The sequence below is a fragment of the Taeniopygia guttata genome, chromosome 32 (assembly GCF_048771995.1).
Source record: "Taeniopygia guttata chromosome 32, bTaeGut7.mat, whole genome shotgun sequence".
Classification (NCBI taxonomy): Eukaryota; Metazoa; Chordata; class Aves; order Passeriformes; family Estrildidae; genus Taeniopygia; species Taeniopygia guttata.
In genome coordinates, this window is record NC_133057.1 from 4,870,239 (window position 1) to 4,893,267 (window position 23,029).

At 47.2% G+C, this 23,029-nt stretch overlaps 1 protein-coding gene across 1 annotated transcript; it reads left to right on the plus strand.

The window, feature by feature from the left end:
- The first annotated feature begins 1,873 nt into the window (after positions 1–1,873).
- LOC115492350 (uncharacterized) lies at positions 1,874–22,871 on the plus strand. The gene is made up of 2 exons (XM_041712352.2): positions 1,874–2,025; positions 21,620–22,871. Exon 2 carries the CDS (start codon positions 21,631–21,633, stop codon positions 22,333–22,335), a length of 705 nt encoding a protein of 234 aa, XP_041568286.2. The 5' UTR covers positions 1,874–2,025; positions 21,620–21,630; the 3' UTR covers positions 22,336–22,871.
- Positions 22,872–23,029: the final 158 nt, after the last annotated feature.

Consider the following 23,029-nt stretch of genomic DNA (forward strand, 5'->3'; position numbering starts at 1 on the left):
TGCATTCCTGTGTCCTCCATTCCCATAGGAATTGCCCTTTCCCTCTTACACCCACCCTTGTGCTCCAGAGCCTCCTGACCATATCTGATGTATTTTGGGGGCCTTTCCACACAGTTGTGTCCCAGATAATGCTTCATCTGCTTCACCATGATCCCTTTGGATTCCCAGCACCTCTGGGTGATCCAGGCTGCACCGTTGGACACTGCAAAGCTCCCGGATCCCAGCTGGAAGGAGATGAAATCTCAGCCCTCATAGCCATACCGGTGAGATCCATGACGCTGCGTTGGACAGGTCACAGCTGGAAACCACCTGCAGCGTGTGGAGACTTGGGAATGAGGAGAGAACGGACCCATAGAGTTGTGTCCCAGCGCCAGGGAGCCTCTTGGAGCTGGAGTCCCTGGATTCCCATCCCAGCCCCACAGATCCCCTCCATCCCCAGAGATACCATCCCAGCCATTCAGAGTCCTCCATTCCCACAAATCCCAGCCCAGCCCCTGACTCCACCCACTCCCCCCACTCTGGTTGTACTGGCTCCGTCTCCAGGTCACTGTCGGCCACACGCCAGTTCCTGTCCTTGAGCAGGGCCTGGCTATCCCAATATCCCAGCTCTGGCTGTCCCAATATCCCAGCTCTGGCTATCCCAATATCCTGGCTCTGGCTGTCCCAATATGCCAGCTCTGGCTGTCCCAATATCCCAGCTCAGCTCCTGCCTCCATCCCCGGTGTCTGCGGCTCCATCCAGCCCTGCTCGCTGCCGCAGCGCTCGTAGGGGCTCCCATGCACGTCCCCCACAATCAAGGACTGGGGGACCCTCTGGCTGGGCTCTGACAGCGCCACTTCCAGGAACTGCAGGGAGTGGAGAACTGGGGGGACATGGAGATTTGGGGGAGCTGGGGGGCTGAGAGTGAGAGTTTAGGGATCCAGGGAGGTCCACAGGCCAAGGAAAGGGGGGACATGAAGAGCTGGCAGACCTGGGAAGGAGGTTCAGGGGCTCAGAGTCAAGGAAAGGGGTGTCCAGAGAATCCTGTGCCCAGGAAAGGGGTTGCCAGGGCTCCTGAGTGTGAGGAAAGGAGGGGCTGGGAGCTGGGAAAGGCAGGAATGGGGGCCCAGGGGTCCCAGATCAGGGAAAAGGGTGGGGCTGGGGGATGGGAGAGACGGGGGGCCAGGAACAGGTTGTGTTGGTGCTGGAAAAAGGGGTGAAGGGGGGTCTCAGTGCCGGGCAAAGGGGTAAAAGAGGGTCTTGGTTCTCAGGAATGGGGTGCAGGGGGGTCTCAGGGTCACAGAAATGGGGGGCAGAGACATGGAGAGGTAGAAGGGAGTTCCAGGGGTCCTTGAGCCAAGGAAAGGGGAGTCCAGGGTTTCCCAAAAAGGGGGAATCAGGAAGGGGACACCCGGGATGTTCGGGAAGGGAGCGTTCAGGGCGTCTCTGGTTTTGCACAAAGGAGGGGCTGGGGGCTGGGAAAGCAGGAATAGGGGTCCAAGGCATCCCAGGATCAGGCACACGGGAAGTCTGGAGGCTGGGAGCCAGGAAAAGGGGAGCAGGGGGCCCTGATGTCCGGAAATGGGGGATTCAGGGGGGTCCCTGTGCAAGATAAGGGGAGCAGGGGGGTCCCGGTTCCGGCAATGGCGGTTCAGGGTCCCGGTGCCGGGGTCCCACTTCCCCCTCGCCCGCCAGGAGCTCTCCCAGCCCCAGCGCTGGAGCCACCGCGCTGCTCCTCCTCACTCCCAGTATGATCCCAGTATGATCCCAGTAGAACTCGCTCAGCCAGGAGCTGCTCCCAGTACGATCCCAGTACAGCCCAGTCACTGCTGGCATTCCCCCCACCCGTCTCTGCGTTCCGACCGCTCCCGGCTCCATCCCGCCGCTCCCGCGGCTGCGCGGCTTCGGGAGCGGGGGAGGAGGAGGAGGGAGGGAGGAAGAGGCGGAGCGGCAGCCGGAAAAAGCCGGAGGAGAGGACGGGGAATCGCGGGGCTGTGGCGCTGCCTGAGCCCGCAGCACCCCGGGAGCATCGGCCCCATCCTGCAGGTGCCCGGGGAGGGGGAGCTCGCCCCAAATATCCCGGGGCTCCCTGGGTTTGGGGTTTCTGGGGGATGTTCGGAGCTGGCAGGGCTGCAAAGCCGAGCCGCAGCTGCCCTCGGGGGGACATCGGGGGGTCCCCGGGAGGTGTTTTTGGGGGGTCCCGGTGGGCGGTGGTGGCGGCAGAGCCCCGGCGGGGGGACACTGGTTTTGGGGAGCCCCGGGAGAGCCGCGGCTTCCCTGGGCGGGAGCGCAGAGAGAGGAGAGCCCCAGGAGCCCCAGCGGGGACCCCGAGAGGGGGGGACCCCTGGCAGTGCCGGCACCCGGCAATGGGGGTGCTGGGGCTGGAGGGGCGGCATGGCCGGGAAAGGGGTTCGGGGGTACCGGGGCCGCCAGGGACTGCTCCCAGCAGAAGCCCAGCTGCTCACACGCTGTGCTTCCTGCTTCAATGGTACTCCCAGGATGACCTCAGGTGAAGCCATACCTGGAATAAATAAATAGACTCCACAACTTGGGGTAGTTATGAAGTGGGTATGTCATAGGTTAGGTGAATAATTTTGTTCAGCCTTGAAGTTTCAGCCAATTAAAATTTATTGATTACAGCAAGCGATAGCAAGCAAACAGCGCTGGGTGTAGCCGGGGAGTCCGCACTCCACCAATGGATCACACACTTCCTCTATTCCGTCTCCCTTCTTATAATCCTCATTCTTCCTTCGGACTGGTTCTCTCCTATCTTTGGCCGGTTTTGCAAGCAGGTCGTAGGGTCTGCTTTGCATTGTTTCCAAGTCTTGCTTATCCTGTAAAAATCTCCTTCCCATATGTGGTAATTACATACAATGGTAAGTCTCTGACATTTACACAACCCAACCCCCTTGAGTTTCTCTTCCTGATGAACACACATCCTCTATCTTACTTATCACAATCCCCCCTTTTCTTTTTATCATTTTGTTCATCAAACCGCTTTACCTCCTGGTGAGCTAGCATCAAAGTCTCTCCAATTTCAGGGTCCTCTGGGAGAGTTTCGTTTTTAGCTCTTGTCAGCATAAGGTGAGCTGCTTCCAATCGTCCCTTTACTATTTCTAGTATTTTGTTAAATATGTAAGGCCCAAATGTCAGTCCCAGCAGCAGCAATATAATTGGTCCAGCAATGGTAGATAGGAGAGTAGTAAGCCAGGGGGATTGATTGAACCATGTTTCATACCAGCTTTGTTGAGCCTCTCTCTCTTTCCTTCTCCTTTCTATCCCTTCTCTTAACTTTGTCATAGTATCCCTAACTTCCCCAGTATGGTCTGCGTAGACGCAACATTCCTCTCTGAGGGCGGCACACAGTCCTCCTTGCTGCAGGAATAGGAGGTCTAGACCTCTTCTGTTCTGTAGTACCACCTCAGACAAGGATCTTACTGACTTCTCCAAGGCTGATACAGATTTTTCGATTGGTCCAGGTCTTTGTCTACGGCCACTCTTAGGGAATGAAACTCTTTGGATTGCTTCACCAAGGAGTCTACCCCCGTACTCACTCCTGCCCCTCCTATCAGCATCAAAGTTGCTACAGTAAGTGCGGTAAAGGGTTCTCTTTTTCTTAATAGGTGTGTGTGTGAAATCTGTTGGTCATATATGTACTCTAGGGCATGATAAATGATTTTAGGAATTATCACCACTTGAATGCAAAAGTCAGAAGATGCATTAAATGATTTTAGAGAAATGCATGGTGTAAGCCCTCCTTTTGAGCAAATCCACTTTGTATTGTTTGCGGGGATCAACCAATCAGCTGTTTTATTCTCTCCCACCTTGGTGATGTTTCCACACAATGACTTCATGTGGGCTGGTATTTTTCCTACACATCTCCCTCTTCCAGTGACTGAGGCTAGCGTGATCCCTGGTGCCTGCTTGTCTCCCCACCCACAGGAAGGGGGGTTTGTGCCATTTGCTCTCCAGGCTTTTTCTAATACCCCTATAGCCTCATAAAAAGGGGGTCTGATGTCAAGGCAAAGCCAATAGTGTTCTGTTAACTGGGGCCCGGTTCTATTCAAAACGTTATATTCTCCTTCTATGAGTTTGAAAAGAGTATGATATTGAGAGTCTTCCAGCGGGGTATTACAGTTTGAGTGCTCACCACCCAAGTCGTGTCTGAGCTATTTTGAATGTTTATCAGCTCCCTGGATATTACTGGGTTAGGACCTATAGGTACAGGGTCATTTGGTAGGATTTCTCTTCTTATTTGGACATACCTCCACAATCCCAACCAGCTTCCCAACATCTTACTCCCCAAATCCTACCTACTACCCATCCTGGGTCCTGGGGGTCGAGTACCTGTATTTGTAGGGACTTACAATTCCCCTTGTCTAGAACTTCCCCTTGGAGGCCATATCATGGAGCTCTGCATTTCTCAGGGTACCATGAAACCCTCAAAAAGTTATCTGGATGGGCAACAGCCCAGGCGGTGGCTATGGTCTCGCAGCCCCAATATCCGCACAGATATTCCCCAGGATAATTACAATACCCCCTCCCAGAATTGGAATTAGGACACCTAGGTAGAATGGAAGTCACACTTTGCCCATCCCCACATAGAATTGAACAAATCCTCACTGTAAACAAGAAAAGTGGGAGATCCTGTGGTGGCATTATACTTAACAATCTTCCCTCGATCGATGCTGGTCAGAGTCCAATTAAATGGTTGGTGTGTATAGTCCCCTTGTACAGGCCGGACACAACATATAACTAATGTGCACATAATTTGCTAGTAAGGGTGGAGTCCAGTCCTAATTCCTGGCCCATAGGGCTTCTGAGTTCCCAATTTATTCCATGGCGCATCTTGGCTCTCCCAGCAGCCTTCTTTTAGACATTCTTTAATACCTGGTTGGCAATTCCTGGAGCATTTTAACAACATTCCAGGTGGGATTGGAGGAGGCCCGGTTCCTTCCCCTCTGCCTTGCCCGCCAACTCAGGTGCATCGAGCCACGGGGGTTACCATCTTCTCGGCAGAAGTGGTACTGATTGGTACCTTCACTCCTTTTCCCCTTTCGGGTCTCATACTGTGCCTAGTTCTTATCCTTGACCGGGGGTGAGGTGCACGGTATTCCTTTCACACTCTTCCAGCAACACCGGTCGACCAAGTGAGTCACAAATGGGATAGGTTCGTTTAAATGAAAGCAATAATGGTTAGGATTAATTCCTTTTCTAAAAATTTCCCACCATTCCTCTGATTCGAACCTTACCCATTTATTTCCCAATTCCCCTAACTCGAGTGTGGTTCTTGTTAATTCCCGCTCTAATTTGTAGCATTCAGAGCAGATCCCCGTAGGAGGTCTACCCCGGTGACAATGGACCCAACCACCGTTCTTGGCAAATTTTACAATCAAAGCATACAAAAGGGTAGCAATCACATGGAGGTTCTTTACATATTACTCTGTAATCATTAGCTAAGGGATAAGTACATCCTATCTCTTGTCCCTTATAATCCACCTGAATTACCCAACTTGAGTCCATTAACTCTTCTTCAGAGTGACCTTCAGGTTTCCAGGTTGGCTGGTTACTTTCCACTGGTCAGCAGCAGTAGCAATTGGTCCCTTAACTCGGCTGGTGTGGGTCCATCCTCTTTCTGCTGTTCGGACTGCAGTCTCTGTAGTGAGCGAAACGAGAAAGGAACCCTCCCAGCGAGGTGTGAGAAAGTCCTCTCACCAGGATTTGATAAGGACTTTATCTCCCGGTTTGATCTTATGGATTGTCAAATCTAGAGGGGGCCTTAGTACCACTAGTCCTTTTTCTCTGAGCTCTCTTCTTCTGTTCATGATTTGGATTATGTAGGAATTAATTTGTGAATCCTTTAGACAAGGATGGTCTACAGGGGCTTCCATGTCATAAGGCATCCCAAAGAGCATTTCGAAAGGAGATATGCCTACATCAGTCTGAGGCTGGGTGCGAATGTTTAGCAACGCTAATGGTAAGCACTATACCCAAGACATCTTTGTTTCCAGCATCAATTTTGTTAGTTGTTTCTTAATTTCGTCATTCATTCTCTCCACTCGCCCAGAACTCTGGGGATGCCATGAAGTGTGGTATTTCCATTGTGTTCCCAGAGCGGTTAATACATCCTTTGCGATTTTAGAGGTAAAGTGGGGGCCCCTGTCTGAGTCCAAGGCTTCTATCATACTATATCTCGGTATAACTTGCTCTAGTAATATCTTCATTACTGCGTTAGAGGTGTCCCAGGCAGTGGGGAAAGCTTCCATATAATGAGTTAGGTGGTTGACCAATACTAACAAATATTTATATCTTCCCACTTTAGGTAGCTCAGTAAAATCCGCTTGCACATGGGAAAAGGGTCGCTGTGCCAAATCCCTCCCCCCTTCTCTCTGCTGTTGTTTATTCACTTTTTGGCAGGTTAAACAACTCTGCGTCACCTGCTTGGCCAAGTTATATATTCCTATACACATATACTTAATAGCAAACTGATCGACTAAGGCCTGGGTACCCCAATGTGTCTTGTGGATGGTCTGTAAAATTCTTAGAGCTGTTCCCTTTTGGAGCACCTCCCTCCCATCAGGCAGCCTCCATTTGCCTCCTTCCTCTTCCTTTACCCTTATTAGATTTAGTTTTTCCTTTTCTTGAAGGGTAAATGACATCAAGTGGTTAATAGGGTCATGGAACCAACAGTGGCTTTTATCAGGGCTGTTACAGGCCCATTCAATAGCATCAATCCCAAAAGTTTTCCAACAAGCCCAGCATGGGCTTTCCTCTAAATCGTTTCTGCGAGTGGTGCAGTCTGCTCTTTGTGTAATGGCAGATTTACTTTTTATGGAGTACAGGGCAGCTCGCTTTGATTCCTTATCAGCTAAGTTATTTCCCCTAACAGAGGCCCCAAGTCCGGTTTGATGCCCGCAGACATGTACCACCGCTATTTTCTTCGGATACCTTAGGACTTGTAAAACCTGCCTTAACCCTCTCTCTTCCCATATTTTCCCAAAGGCATGTTCCACTCCATATGCATAGTTTGAATCTGTATATATGGTACCCGTTTTTCCTCTTAGGAGTTTCTAGTGCTTTTAACAAGGCATACAGTTCGCAAGCTTGTGCCAGCCAACTTGGGCTTAAAGGACCACACTCTATTTCCTTAAAGGTTTCTCCATTTACCACTGCATATCCAGATCGTCTTTTACCTTCAATGACTCGGGAGGACCCATCTATATATATTTGAGCTCTGGAGTCTAGTTCCTCTTCCTCCAAATCTGGTCTAATTTTGGTTTGTTCCTCAATATGATGGAGGCAATCATGGGTTAGATCGGTGAGGGGTTTCCCATATACAAACTGTGCAGGATTTTGTAGGTTGGTGGTTTCAATAGTTAGTTTGGGAGATGCTATCAATATGCCTTCATATTTTAATAATTGTGCATCGGTTATCCATTTTTCAGCTTTTTGTTGCAGAACCCCTCGGATATTATGGGGGGATAACACCCGCAGTTCACCCCCAAAAGTGATTTTTCCTGCCTTCCCTACCAATAGTGCTGCAGCTACAATTATTTGTAAGCAGGTAGACTCTGCTAACCAGGTCTAAAAATTTTGAAAGATATGCTACTGGCTTCTTCCCTCCAGCCCACTCCTGAGCTAATACCCCATATGCTGTTCCCTCCTCGATGTTGATGAATAAATAGAATGGTCTTTTTACATCGGGGAGGCTGAGGACCAGAGTGTTTATTAGTTCGATCTTTAAGGCCTCTAGGCATTCCTCAGGGGTCCACTTCAATAATCTTTCTTTTACAAGCTTTTCATATAAAAACTTAACCTTTCTGCTAAAATTTTCAATCTATTGCCGGCAGTACCCAAAAAGTCCTAATAATTGCCTAATCTGCCTTTTGTTTTGACGGGCCTGCAGGGTGAGTATTCCCTGCACTCTCTCTGCATCCAACTTCTTGGTTCCTTTTATTAGTCTATGTCCCAAATACTTGACTTCTTCTTCAACAAATTGCAGTTTAGATTTTGAAACCTTGAGTCCCTTCACACCCAAAAAGTTGAGGAGTCTGATGTTCTCTTCCCTTACTCGCTCCTCCCTTTTCCCTGCAATCAGTAAATCATCCACATACTGTATCAAGACAGTCCCTTCTCCCAAAGTGTATCCCAAAAGTATTTGCTCCAAGGCTTGGCCGAATAAATTAGGAGATCCGGTAAAACCCTGGGGAAGAACTGTCCACCTTAGCTGTTGTTTTCGGTGGGTTTCAGGGTCTTCCCATTCGAAGGCAAAGTAATCTTGGGAGCTTTCCTTCAGGGGGCAGACCCAGAATGCATCTTTCAGATCTATAACACTATACCATTGGTTCTCAGGGCCCACCTGGCTTAAGAGAGTATGTGGGTTTGCCACTACAGGGAATCTCTCTACAGTTCTTTTATTTATTTCTCGTAGATCATGGACCAACCGATAAGTGCCATTTGGCTTCTTTACTGGCAAAATGGGTGTGTTCAAGGACTCTCTCAATCTCTGGCTTTAATCCTTGCCTCCCTTCTTTAGAAATAGGATACTGCTTTATTCTTATTGGTATCTCAGGGTTTTTGATGGTCACTTCAAAGGGCTCAATGTTAAGTTTCCACACACTATTGGGAGTATACCAGACCTCTGGATTGATTTTCCTTTCATCCTCAACTCACAGAGGACACAGCTTCACCTTTAGCCCATCCAAATTAACTTCTATCCCTATCCCTAATTCAACCATCAAATCTCTTCCTAATAAATTATAGTCTGCCTCGGGAACTAATAAAAGAGATCCCACCCCTACTTTTGAATGGCTCTCCAATAGGGTATCTTTAATTACAGGTACCCCAAAGGGTTCCCCTGTGGCCCCAACTACCTGTACAGTTCCTGCTGATATTTTACACCCCCGGGGAAGGGTTTCGACGGTCGATCTTTCCGCCCCTGAGTCCACAAGGAAGTTGTATTCTTGTTGCTGGGGACCTACCTTCAGTTTTACCAGGGGCTCTGATCTCTCTTTTGTCCCCAGCAAATAGAGCCCCTGATCCCCCTAGTCTTCCTGGAATTGCTTCTCATCCGCTATCCTTTGTTGACATTCCCTCTTCATGTGACCCTTCTTTCCGCAGTAGAAACATGTAATTTCCTTTCCGCGAGTTCTTTCCCTGTCCTGAGGGACATTCTTTCGAGCCTCTCCCTGCCCAGTCCTCCTTCCTTGAGGGGTTGGCTTGGGTCCCTCGTGTACTACTGCGGCCATAATCCTTGCCTGCTTTTTGTAACTCTCATCCTCCCTCCTAACGTACACTTTTTGTGCTTCCTGTAGGAGTTCCTCCAATCCCCTAGTTTGCCACCCATCCAACTTTTCTAGTTTCCTTTGTATATCCACCCATGAGTTGACTACAAACTGCATTTTTAACAATGCCTCCCCCTCTGGGGTGTCAGGGTCTACCCCAGAATACAATTAAAAAGCCATTCTCAGTCTTTCCAACCATTCTGTGGGATCTTCCTCCTTTTTCTGTTGTACCTTAAAGGCTTTTTGCACATTCTGTCCCCTAGGGATGGCTCTTTAATGCCCTGTATGATTATGTTCTGCAGGTCATCCATATGGGGCCTATGCTGCGGATCTTGATTATTCCATTGGGGATTCTGTAGGGGCCATTTAGTGTCTGACAGTGGTCCCTGTTGATGTTCATTATCCCAGATTCTCATCCCCATTTCCCTTATCATTCTCCTTTCCTCTGCTGTAAATAAAATTCCCAAAAAAGACTACAATTCTTCCCATGTGTAAATGTTTGGCCCTAAAAATTGGTCCAATCTTTCCGCCACCCCCAGGGGATCTTCTAGTAAGTGCCCCATCTCCTTCTTAAATTCCCTCACATCTCCTGAATTCAAAGATATGGACACATACCCAATCCCCATGATTTGCGCTGGCTGCCCAGCCTGCCCTGCATGAGGGTTTGGTATCATGCCTGCCCCATGTTCCCTGAGGGCAAACATTCCTAGTTCTTGAGCCTTGTTTCTAGTCTGGCTTCTCGTTACTCTGTGATTCCTATTCTCAGCTTCTTCATCCTCCGGTGCTTCCCCTTCTGAGTCTTGGGGAGATGCTGGTGCCATGGGACTGGTAAGACTTGGGGGTAAAGAAGGGTATAAATTCGGGCCAGGAGGTGGTGGTGGTGGCGGCGGGGGTGAAATGTACGGGGGAGGGACATATGGGGGTAATTCAACCTCCTTTTTAGTCCTCTTTTTCTTATCTCTGGAGGTGAGGGCAAACAGCTTTGTCCTGTCTCTCCCAGTATCCACAGGGAGGCGTATTCGCTGTCTTCCAAATTAAAGGGCTCCATAGAGTTTACATATATATTTAAAGCCTGACAAATCCAATCTTCAAAGGATCCAAATATGGGCCAATATAAATGGTCTCCTCTAATTTGTTTCCCTCCCCAAACCTCCATACAATAGTGCACCATCTTAACTTTATCCTTCCCTCTTCTAGAGGGGAAGGCATCCCAATTAGTTATCATTACTCCTAAGGGACTGTCCTCAGGGATCTGGGGAAGTTTTGCAGGGGTTCCCCCACCCATGGGACGAGAGGGCTTGCTTTTCCTCTGTCCCATCTTCTGGAGTACACACACCACACAATGCTTCCCTCAATTCATAGCTCAGCCCATCGCCGGGAATGGGAAACACACTGCTATGAGGTCTGCACTTGCCTCGTCCAAATGGACGTCCCACTCACTCCGGGATACCCAACCCCAACCGAGCGGTCCCCACTCCCTCCCTGGAGTAGAGCCACGCCAGCAGGCTTTTACAGAAACCTGCTGGAGAGTACTTACACTGTCTGGTGTCTTCGCCCGGGACTTCATGCACAAAGATTAAGGGGTTGCCGGCAGTTCTTTGCTTGCTATCGAATTTAGGTTCGTCGGTCAGGAGCCCGGGGGATTTTTCCAAATGGGGCTTGCCGCAAATGTCGGCAAGGACGCCTCCCCAACAGGGGCTCGTCCCCCGGGTTATCCTGATCCGAGTCACGGCACCAAATTTGTCATAGGTTAGGCGAATAATTTTGTTCAGCCTTGAAGTTTCAGCCAATTAAAATTTATTGATTACAGCAAGCGATAGCAAGCAAACAGCGCTGGGTGTAGCCGGGGAGTCCGCACTCCACCACTGGCTCACACACTTCCTCTATTCCGTCTCCCTTCTTATAACCCTCCTTCTTCCTTCGGAATGGTTCTCTCCTATCTTTGGCCGGTTTCGCAAGCAGGTCGTAGGGTCTGCTTTGCATTGTTTCCAAGTCTTGCTTATCCTGTAAAAATTTCCTTCCCATATATGGTAATTACATACAATGGTAAGTCTCTGACATTCTCTCCACTCCACAACCAACCCCCTTGAGTTTCGCTTCCTGATGAACAAACATCCTCTATCTTACTTATCACAGGTATGTATTGTCAGCACCTGACACAAGTGAGATACTCTCCAAGACTTGTGCCCTGAGCCTCAGTCTGACCCACACCTTTATTCACAAAGGTTTTCCATATGCAGTACCTTACACGACTTTTCTATGCATATTCAACCCCTGTCCCTGCCTGTCCTTGCCTCACATGCTAAATAGGTGCACACCCTTCTAGGCAGTTGTGGTTTGCCAGGACCACGAGGTGGTCCTGGAGGGGTCTCTGGTTGTCTCTTGAGGCTGAAGATCGTGGTCTTCATCATGGTTGAACTTTTGAATTTCTCTCCTTTGTGCATGCATTTTTGGTGCTTATCTGAGTACTGTCTGTCAGTCTCGGCATGCTTAGGGACAGAGGAGCCTCTTTATCTGAGTTCTTTGTATCTTCGGTCCTTTCTGGTATTGTTCTTTATGTAGGAAGCTTCAGAAATTTGCATTTTCTTATGCCCTTTTGTACCTTGGCAGAGGTTTCTTAAGTAAAAGGTTAAAATTCAACACATAACTGTACAAGCTAGAATATAAATGCTTAATTCATTTTGTTAACTTAAGTGAACTCAAAAAACCTGAGTTTCAGTCCCCCCTTTTCTTAAAAATATAGTACATTCTTTTACTATAGGGGTTTTGATCTAAATTCTGACTTACCATTATGACGGTTCTCTTTTAGCAGGATTCCATGAGTCCTTGAGAGTGAAGTCAAAATAGCCACGTGTTTTAACATTCCACACGAGTGTTAAAACAGACATCATTATACGTATGGTAACTAAAATCAATAAAACTATAATGGGGTGACATAAGGTGTTCATGATCCCAGTTGCTGTTGGCAAACATCCAAATAGTGCATCCCACCAGTTATCTTGTTTTACTCTTTGCAGGATTCTGTTTATTTTGTGTATGCAGTTAGAGAGCTCTCTGCCCATTCTTTTGAATCTCTTCTACAATTTTGATTAGATCTTGATGTTTCATCTTGGGTTAAATTCATTCCAATGGGTGTTGGGTGGTAATTCATTGTATGTTGTGTAGTTTGATTTGATTAACTGGTAGGATACGACTGGTGCTGAATACACAAAGTCACACCCGGTAACCTTAATAAAGTTGCAAATACAAAAATTTGAATGGCTCTTAAGAGCTATGGGGACTTTGTTCCAATCAATTTCTATGACATCGCATTCAGTCCTTAAACATACACAGTTATTACCTATATACACTAGTGCAGTTTGTTGGTTGGTTTCTGGGTGGATCTCAAAGTGGCAAATGCCTTGGTCAGTGTCAAGGCATATGTCTTGAGCACTAACCAGATTATTCTCACAGATGAATCCTTGTTGTTCCTGAGCAATGCAAGGATCTAAGTTAACAGTTTGCCATTTCCCTTGGATTTTCCAAGCCCATACCCTGTGTTCTGAGGGGTATAATACCAATTTTTCATGACTCAACCCTAAGGCAACAATGGGGTGAATAGTGTGGCATTCAATGGGGTGAACTGTAGCATTACATATAGTGAGCACAAAGGCAGTAGCCGTGTTAGTGGTGGGATTATATGTAGAATTTACCATGGTCCACCAAGATTGGAAGTTTCTCTCCAAGTCTGTAGCACTGTCCCAGACAACCTTTCGTACTTCAGTTGGAAACACCCCCTCGCTCCCTTCTCTTATGATTAGAGCAGCTGTTGACTGTATCCATAATTGTGTTTGTATACAGCTAAGGGCTAAAGATATGTTATCCTGTGCCCCCTTTAATGCATTTACTAGTAAGATATGGTCTTGATCTTCAGTTTCTCTCCATCTTGGCAACACCTTTGAGACTTGCCACTGACTGGTTCCCAATGCCAATAGAGATGATTGTAAAGGCTGTTTCAATTTTATCAGATCGCTAGTTGCTACAGCTAATTTGTTCATTAATATTTCAGTGTCAATCCCATTCAAAACCCCTAACCAGGTCCCTAACATCCCAGTTAGATCCTTTCACATTCTGTCCCTGAAGTGTACTTGTTTTTGCAGCTATTTTGTCCATCACTCAAAGGATGACCTTAGGAAGGGGGAGCAAGCTGGTTGAACCATCGAGATATTAGTTTGCATTAACAGTTCGACACGTTTAAGGGACCATTCTGCATTTTTGTTTACCCGTATTCCTTATAACATACAGGCCAATTTCATAAACCTGAGGTTCAGGCTTAAATGGCATATTTTGGGTTTGTGTTTGAGTGCTGGGTTGGGTTGTAACAGGCTTGGCTATAGTGCTTATCATAAATTTGAAAGACAATCCAATAGTGTAGCGGGCCCAGAGGCAAACCACATTGACAGCTTATCTTAATGTGAAGTTGTGACAACAGTCTAGTTCATTTGGACGATTGCAAATCTTCAGCACTTATTCACACTGATTTGGGTTGCTTTACTATGAGTAGTCCCATTAATCATTTGACATCCTATCTTAATTACCTCCCCTATGGTCCCTTGAAGTGACCACAACCTCTGTTTATGCCACTCCTGCTTTTTATATATTTGGTCACTGCGCATGTCCAGAGTTGTTAGATTTGAACCTTTTAAAGATTTCCCCATGGATTTGGTGTATTGAGTAAAGGCTTGGGACCAGGGCCATTCAGCGTTGCTCTGGCTAGGACTACTTTCTAATTTTTGGGTTACAACTATGGTTGTAAACAACACTTCAGCAAAAATCCCCACCCACCATGATACATTCATTTTGTCTGGGTAAATTTCAGTTTCAGTTCACTATCACCTGGTGTTATTCTCCAAGTGGCTTCTGGAGTTTTCTTAACATGGCTGTGTAGGATCCGAGTGTTTTGTTCTATAATTTTGATTGCAGTGAAAGTGGTAAGGAGCACTTGGTATGGTCCCTCCCATTGTGGTTCCAGGGCTTTCTCTGTAAGAGACTTAACACATACATGGTCTCCAGGTTGTATGTCATGTACATACATCGAGCCCTGTGCCCCAGGTTCCGGCCACGTATTTTTCAGTTGCTCTAAGTTGTTTATTTAGAGCGATCATATAGGAGGTTAGTGACACGTCTTGTGTGGACATTCCCTTCTGCACCCCATATGGTCTCCCATAAAGCAATTGGAAGGGACTCAGCTTTTCTTTAGTCCTGGGTTTGGTTTGAGTCCACAGCAATGCTAACGGGAGGGATTGAGGCCATGATAAATTAGCCTCTTGTCCCAGTCATACAACTTGTTTGATTAAATGATTCATTTTCTCTACCTGACACTTGATTGTGGGTTATATGGGGTGTGAAGTTCCCAGTCTATGCCCAAGTATTAGCTAACCTGTTACACCAATTTTGCAATAAAATGTGATCCCCTATCTGAGGAGATTGTGGCTGGGACTCCAAAGCGTGGTATGATTTCCTGTACCAATACCTTAGTTACTTCCCGAGCTTTAGAAGTCCTGGTGGGGAATGCTTATGGCTATCCTGAAAAGGTATCTGTTAGCACTAGTATAAACTTATACCGCCCTTTTCTTGGCAGTTCCGTGAAATTGATTTGCCATTGCTGCCCCAGCCCATGACCCATCCCAGTCTGGCCAAGTTTTGGTTTGGGAATATTTTTGAGGTTGGTCTGGAGGCAAAGATCACATTGTTGAGTCACTTGTGTGATAGTTGCCCGTACATGCCTTGCTGTGATCCTTTCGTTTAGATATTTATATAGGGCATCAATACCCCAATAAATTAGGGACCATAATAAATAGGAGGGTATAACTAATTTTCCATCTGTTGTGGCCCATCCCTCTTGGTCATAGTCTCTTTTTTGCTCATAGATCATTTTTTTGTCTAATTTATGTATTTTGGCTTACCTTCGAGGGAAATTTGCCTGTCTGGAACCAGGGCCGCCTCAGTTATTACCTCAATTTTTGCTGTTTCTTTTGCTTCCCTATCTGCCAGCTCATTCCCTTCTTCCAATTATGAGTTTATCGTCTGATGGTCCTTAATGTACATGATTGCTACTTTCTCTGGCAACTTGACTGCTTTCCAAAGTCACAGTATTTCTGATGCATGTTTAATATTTTGCCCTTGAGAGTTCAGCAGTCCTCTCTCTTTCCAAGTGGCTCTGTGAGCATGCACTACTCTAAATGCATACTTTGAGTCTGTATATATGTTTATTTCTTTCCCTCTTGCCAATTCCAAGGCCCGGGTTAGAGCAACTACCTCGGAATTTTGTGCAGAGGTATTCGTTGGCAGGGGCCCAGATTCTGTTACCTTCTTGCAGGTAGTAATTGCGTATCCGGTGTGCCGTTTTCCACTGATGATGTTACTGCTTCCCTCAGTGAACCAGACTTCTGCATTCTCGAGAGGGGTGTCCTTCAGGTCAGGGCAACTGGAATAGGTGGCCTCGATGGTCTCCAGGCAGTCATGTTCTACTGGTTCTCCCTGGTTTCCACTGAGGAAGGAAGCTGGATTGACAATGTTAGTCACCACTATCTCTACATCATCTTGCTCCACCATGATAGCTTGGTATCTCAGGAACCGTTGTGGGGAAAGCCAATGCCTGCCTTTCACCTCTAGTACTGCAGACACCGTGTGAGACACTAGCCCAGTCATTTTCTGGTCCAGGGTGAATTTACGTGCCTCTTGGATGTTCAGTACAACTGCTGTAACAGCTCTGAGGCATCCAGGCCACCCTTCAGCTGCTGCATCCAATTGCTGAGAGAAGTAAGCCACTGCTGTCTGGTACGGGCCGAGGTCCTGTGCTAATATTCCCAAGGCAATTCCTTGCTTCTCATGGGAGAGCAAAAGGAAAAGCTTACTCACGTCTGGAAATCCCAGAGCTGGAGCTGACATGAGGGCTTTTTTCAGTTGGTTGAAAGCCTGCATAGGTTCCTTTGTCCACTGGATGTCTCTGCTTTCAGTTGCAATCAGTTCATATAAGGGATTAACAAATCGTCTGTAGTTATAGATCCATAACCTGCACCACCCTGTCATCCCCAGGAAAGTTCATAGTTCCTTTACAGTCTGAGGTTTTTGGGTCTGGCATATTGCCTCCTTCTGCCTTTGGCCTAGGGTACTTTGTCCAGCACTGACTTCATAACCCAGATAAGTTACTTTCTGTTTTACTACTTGGGCCTTTTTCTTTGATACCTGCTACCCTTGGAGTCCCAAAAAGTTCAAGAGGCTTACCATACAGGGCACGCATGCTTCCCTTGTCCACATGTCTATCAGGACGTCATCTACTTACTGTAGCAACTTCCCTGCCTCTGGAGGAGCTTCCCAGGTCTCTAATTCCTTTGCAAGTTGTTCTCCAAACAAAGTAGGGGACTTTTTGAATCCTTGTGGGAGTCTGGTCCATGTAAATTGAGTTCTTTGCCCGCTTTTAGGACTTTCCCATTCAAATGCAAAAATTTTCCTGCTGGCTTAGTGGATAGGAAGGCAAAAGAAGGCGTCTTTTAAATCTAAAATGGTAAACCAAGTTAGTTTGGATGTTAAGCAAGTTAATAATGTGTAGGGATTGGCCACCACAGGATACAGATCCTCAGTTACCTTGTTCACATCTTGCAGATCTTGTACTAACCAGTATGACCCATCAGGTTTGCGAACTGGTAGGATAGGAGTGCTAAAATCAGATTGACATTCTTTTAATAATCGTAGATGCCAAAAGTTCTCAGCTATTGGGCTAATCCCTTCCTTATCCTACTTCCTCAAGGGCTACTGTTTAACCCTGACAGGTTGCTTTCCCTCTTTTAGTCTGATCTGTTTAGAGGGAGTGTTTCTTGCTCTCCCTGGTACATCAGAGGCCCATACCCCAGGGAATACCTGATTAATTATCTCTTCATCAATCTCAGTTTCTCTCATGACTTCGCTAGTGTTTAGTATCAAACTCAATACTTCTACAGACTATTGATCATTTACCTCCAGAGTCATCTCCCCATTGTTAAATGTAATAGTTGCCTGTAATTGTCTCAGCAAATCTCTGCCCAAAAGTGGCTCAGGGGAATTGGGCATATATAGAATCGTGGATCCCCTACTGTTTTCCCAGTTTATATTTTAATGGACTAAAGAAAAATGCCTTTTCAGTTTGGCCAGTATAGCCTGTAACTATAGCATAATCATCCCCTATGAGCATCAAGGCTGTATTTAGAACCGAGTACATTGCCCCAATATTGACTAGGAATTTTATTTCTTTCTCCATTGTCCCCAGCTTCAGATATACAACCAGAGGGATTGCTGGGGTAGTCTCTTCTGGTCCCCCCTAATCCTCCTGCACATGGGCAACCACCCCTCTCCTATGATTCCCTTGACCATTCTGTTTCGGTTCTGGCCCTGTCTCTTACAGTTGGCACATTGATTTCTGCCTAATCAAGGAGGGCCTTGCTTGGATGGCCCCTGCCTGCTCTCATGTTTTTCTCTCCGCTCCTCCTGCACCATTGCTATTAAGTTTTTAATCCCTCGTTTATGCCCCTCTTCCCTGTTGCTAAAGACCGTCCAAGCTTCCCCCAGTTAAGTTTCTAAATTCCATGCATCTTCTTCTTGGATTTTTTGGAGTTTGCACCTCATGTCCCCCACGGACTGCCCCAAAAATAGATTAATTAGCTGCTGTATCCCCACTTCAGATGCAGGGTCTAGTGGTGTATAGCGTCACATTGCATTTCTCAGGCAGTCTAGGAACTCTGTGGGGGATTCTGAGGGTCCCTGTTTAATAGCATATAAAGCTGACCAGTTTATAGTTTTAGGCATTGCTCTTTCCACTCCCAGTATAATCCAGTCCTGATATTTCTTTAGCCTCTGTATTTCGTCTGGGTTTGGGTTCCAGCCTGGGTCCTGAAGTGGAAAGTGTTCCCATAGATCCACTTCTTGTTGTCTAAAGTGGTTTGCTACCAGATCTCTTGCTGTTTTAAAAACCAACTGTTTTTCTGTTTCAGTGAATGCGTCTAATAACAGCGGGATATCACTCCAGTCTGGATTGTGCTACTTCATAATGTATCATAGACGTTTAGCAGTGTTTACTGGGTCATTTCGGTAATCTCCCACAACCCTTTCCCATGCTTCCAAATCAAGGGTGGAGAAGGGCACCTTCACTAATATCTTTTCCCCTCCTGGTATTAGTGTTTCCCATAGAGAGGCCTGTAATATTTGTCCTCTGGATTGGGGTGCAATTGGGCTGCTTGGAGGGTTGGAGCAGATATCTTCTGTAAATTAGGAGGAGCAGAAGTAGTAGGAGGGATAGGAGGAGTACAAGTAGTAGGAGGGATAGTAGGAATAGGTGGAATAGATGGAATGGGGGGTGCAGGTGGAATAGGTGGTGTAGGTGGGATAGGTGGAATAGGAAGCAGTGTAGGTGGTACTGATGTCCCTCCCAAGTCTCCACCCCTCCCCCCCTGCCCTCCCAAGTGAATGCTAAATAGGTTGCCTAGATCTTGTTCTTGTTCTTCTAGTGCTGTGCAAGACACTTTATCTGTTCTGGTGCACTTCTGTCTTATGCTACAGGCCGAGCAGCACCATTTAAGTTCTCCCATTTTGCTTCTGTTTTCTTTCTCAAGAGCCAGAACGAGGGGGTCAGAGAGGGGCCCTGATGCCTCAGTCCCTTTGCCAGTCAGGGTTATTTTGGAGGGAGAAGAACATATCACAATAGGAAACCTCTTCCCATTTCCTTTCCCTTTGTAGAAATAACATTAGCTGTAACAGGGTATTATATTCTAATGTACCTGTAAGAGGCCATCTGGCCCCCTCCTCTAGGCGATAGAGTGGCCACCAATGGGAGCAATATTCGATTAAACTTTTTTATTTTCTATGTCCCCTTTGCCTGCTATTTCTTTCCAGTGTGCTAAGACACATCCTCGTGGGCTGGCCTTGGGTACTTCCTTACTCTGTTTTGCTCCCATTATGTCTTTGAGAGCAAACTTAACTTATTCAGTTCTGAATGTTCAAATATAAGTCACAGATAAAAGGGATAAAGGACCCCTTTTTATTTTTTAGTTATTAAAATTAAAATATTAATAAAAATATAGTTATTCAAATAACAAAAATAAAATATTAATAGCCAAATTAATAATCCATAATACTTTTGACATTAGAATATTATTGTATTAATTAATTAACCATCAATTGTTGTTAATTTATTGTTTGCCCAGTGCCACATAAATTTACAAACTCCTAAGGGTTCAATCCAAACCACTGGGGAGGAAAGAAAGGGGAAAAATTTCCTTAGGTCTTCATTTTAATACTAAGGCTGTGCCACTCTTATTCTTTCCCAATCATCTTCAAACACGTCACAGGTTTCAGGGACTAGGTGGCTTTTCTCACAGATTAAATTCACTATTTCATACCTTGCTTGTTCAACCCCTGGGTTATAGTATATTTGTAATTCAGGGGTACACGCATGACATGTGGATCTCTGCCTATATGAAATACAAAACCACCTCCTCTGACACTTCAAGCATTGGAGAACCCAAGCTATGTGCCAGTCTGGCTTCCAGCAAAAGGCTGTCAATCCGCACACAAAACAGGGGATTACCCCCTCTAGACCCCACCTCAAGGGGTTTCTCAGCATCCGTTCAACTGGTGGTTGTTGCCAGTCAAAGGCTAGATAGTAACTTGTTGAACTTTGGTACATTCCTCCTAAGAACACTCTGTCTCTCCCTCCATCTTCCCATTCTATGACTCCCCAGTCCCCTGATGGATGAAGCGTGGTTCAAGCTGAAACCACCTGTGTAGAGCCTGTCTTGAAGGCTGGGCTCTCTTGGCCCAGGCTTGAAGTTCTGCAGCCACTGTGGGCAGATGGCCTCTCACTTGTAACAAAACCTATCAGCAAACCCTGTAATGCAAAGGATCTCTCAGTGACAGCTTGTAACACTGAAGGGCAGTTTTATCGCCCAACAAACACTTAACTCTTAGCCCAGTCAAGCTTGCTGGTTACCTTTAGCTAGATCTTGCCCCTTACTTACCAGCGATACTTGTAAGTGATGCTTGGAAGTCTTGACTTGTACCACGCCCTTACTAGCTGCACCATCAGCTAACAGCATCCAAAGCAACTTCACAAACCACACCTTGTGTCTGTGTGCCTGCTGCACTTTCAGCAGGCTGCACTTCAAGCAACTCCACAAACCACGGCTTGTGCCCGTGTGCCTGCCGTGCTATTGGCAGGCTGCACTTAGAGCACCTTTGCAAGTCTCAGCTTAAGCCCTGCGCCACATTCTCTCCGCTCGCCAGAGCAGATATGCCAGCTCTCGCCGTGCCACTTGGGCTTTCCAGCACTGCCGCGCCGCTCTTAGCAACACCGTGCTGCTCCCAGCAACTCCACACCGCTCACGCTTTCCAGCAGTGTTGGAAAGCGCTCCACTGGTTTATTCACACAGGCACACACACACATACACAAGCATGCACATCCGGCTGTAACAGACACACCACACTGAAATTGGGACACACCACACTGAAATCGCGATTTCCTCCTTCCCCAGGTTGCGCTATCAGCTCAGGGGGTTTCTCCCGCTGCCAGTCTCAGCTCTGGCAGGTGGCCTGCTTGCAAGCCCCTGGGCAAAACTGTGTGCAAAAATGTCTTAATGCAACTTATCAGTGCCAACCTTAAAAAGAGAAATTAATACATACCAAAAGCCAGGGACCTCATAAAAAGGGAAAGCTGGCCAGACAGAACGCACATCCAGCCAATATGATTAATGCAATGTTCTCCATTTATTCGAGAGAAGATGGCAGTTTTTATACACTTCTACATAGTTTACAGTTTTCAAAGGCACTCTGATTGGCAAGCTAACATTGTTTATCTTTGTCTTAAGGTGGCCTAAACCTTACACTATAAACCTATACTATTTCACACCCAGACAGCCCAGTGCTTCCCATCGCCCCTTAATACAATTTCAAACTGCGCCACAAGCTCTTAATTTTTAACTCCATTAGAGGCTGGAAGGCCTCGCAAGATTTTCATGGAGCCCAGAAGGACTTGGGTAGAGGGACCTTCATTCTCAACATGCTCATCCCTTGTTTTTCCCCAACCAGGATTTCCCATTCCCAACCCTTGGCTGCATGGAGAAAGTGGCTGCAAGGAAGAGTAAGATGCCCCAGGACACCCAGGCAGGGGAGGAGGAAGTCAGTGCCCCTTTCCCTCTCTCTCCTGCTCCATCTCCCAGCCCAGCATAGTCCCCGGCAGGACAACCCCCCTGACGACACCATCCTGCCTGGGACGCACTGGGGGGAATCTCCTTCCCCTCCCCTCTGGCAGGGAGACAAATTCCATCCTCTCCTTGTCCTTCCTCCTGCAGACAAGGAGCTGATGATGGAGACCAGGGAGGACAAATGCCCTCAGCAGAGCCTTGTGGAAGAGGCCATTTTGAGCAACTCCATGGCGCAGGAATCCAATGGGGAGGAAAAGCCCCAGAGATCCCACAGGAGGAGGGGCGGCAAACCCAGCCCAGGGTGCTCTGAGGAGGAAAGACTCACCCTGTGCGAGGAAGGTGGACAGAGCTTCAGCCAGAGCTCACAGCGGGTGGCCCCTGAGCAGGTTCACGATGGGGAGAAGCCCTACAAGTGCTTGGAGTGTGGGAAGAGCTTCAGGCAAAGCTCCAAACTGATCCGCCACCAGATGATCCACACTGGGGAATGGGCTTACGAGTGTGGGGAGTGTGGGAAGGGCTTCAGCTGCAGCTCAGAACTCATCAGGCACCAACGCATCCACACCGGGGAGAGGCCCTATGAGTGTCCCGAGTGTCAGAAGAGATTTTACACGAGCTCCAGTCTCCTCCTGCATGAGCGGATTCACACGGATGAGAGGCCCTTCCGCTGCCCCGACTGTGGGAAGGGCTTCAAGTACAGCTCCTCCCTTGTCTCCCACCGGCGCATCCACACTGGGGAGAGGCCCTACAAGTGTGGGGAATGTGGGATGAGCTTCAGCTGCAGATCCTACTTGATCAGCCACCAGAGGATCCATACTGGAGAACAGCCCTATGAGTGTGGGGAATATGGGAAGAGTTTCAGCTGAAGGTGCCAACTGATCATCCACCAAATGAACCACACTGGGGAGAGACCCTACAAGTGTTCCAAGTGTGGGAAGAGCTTTAGCCAGAGCTCTACCTTGATCCAACACCAATGGAGGCACGGCTAAAGGAAGCCTTGTGAGTGTCCTGACTGCAGGAAGAGCTTTGTACCCTGCTCCAACTCCATCCTCCATGGGAGGACCCACATTGGTCAGAGCCCTGGTGACCCACATTCCCAGTGATCTCTGCTGAGAAGACACCTGCAAGGTGGTCTCCACATCATCCTGGATCCCCATAGACAACTGGTGAACTCAGCAGGAATATCCCTCAGGACTCTGATCAACATTGGAAATTAGTTGAGAAGAGCAGTTTCTTTGACTTTACAGCCCAAAAAGTCTCACCTGCTCTGTCATTTTTTCTGCTGATGGCATCAAGCAACAATGGATGATCTTGGAGATCTTTTCCTACCTGAATAATTTCCATGTTTATCCCATCAAAACACCTGGAATTGGAGTTAAAATAAAGAAAGTAAGCAAAGAGAGCTAAAGCTGAATCATTTTACTAGGATTTGAGTGTGAATTTGGGGTTCACAGGAAGTTTCAGGAAGGAATTAGGTGTTCTGGGACCATCCAAGCCAGGAGACATGGCCATGTTCTAGTAGTTGTTCCAGCAGAACATGTCTATCTGACCCCATCTGTT

What these genes read in the sequence shown, in the direction of transcription:
- LOC115492350 (XM_041712352.2), top strand. Translation starts at nt 21,631, where the DNA reads ATGATGGAGACCAGGGAGGACAAATGCCCTCAGCAGAGCCTTGTGGAA.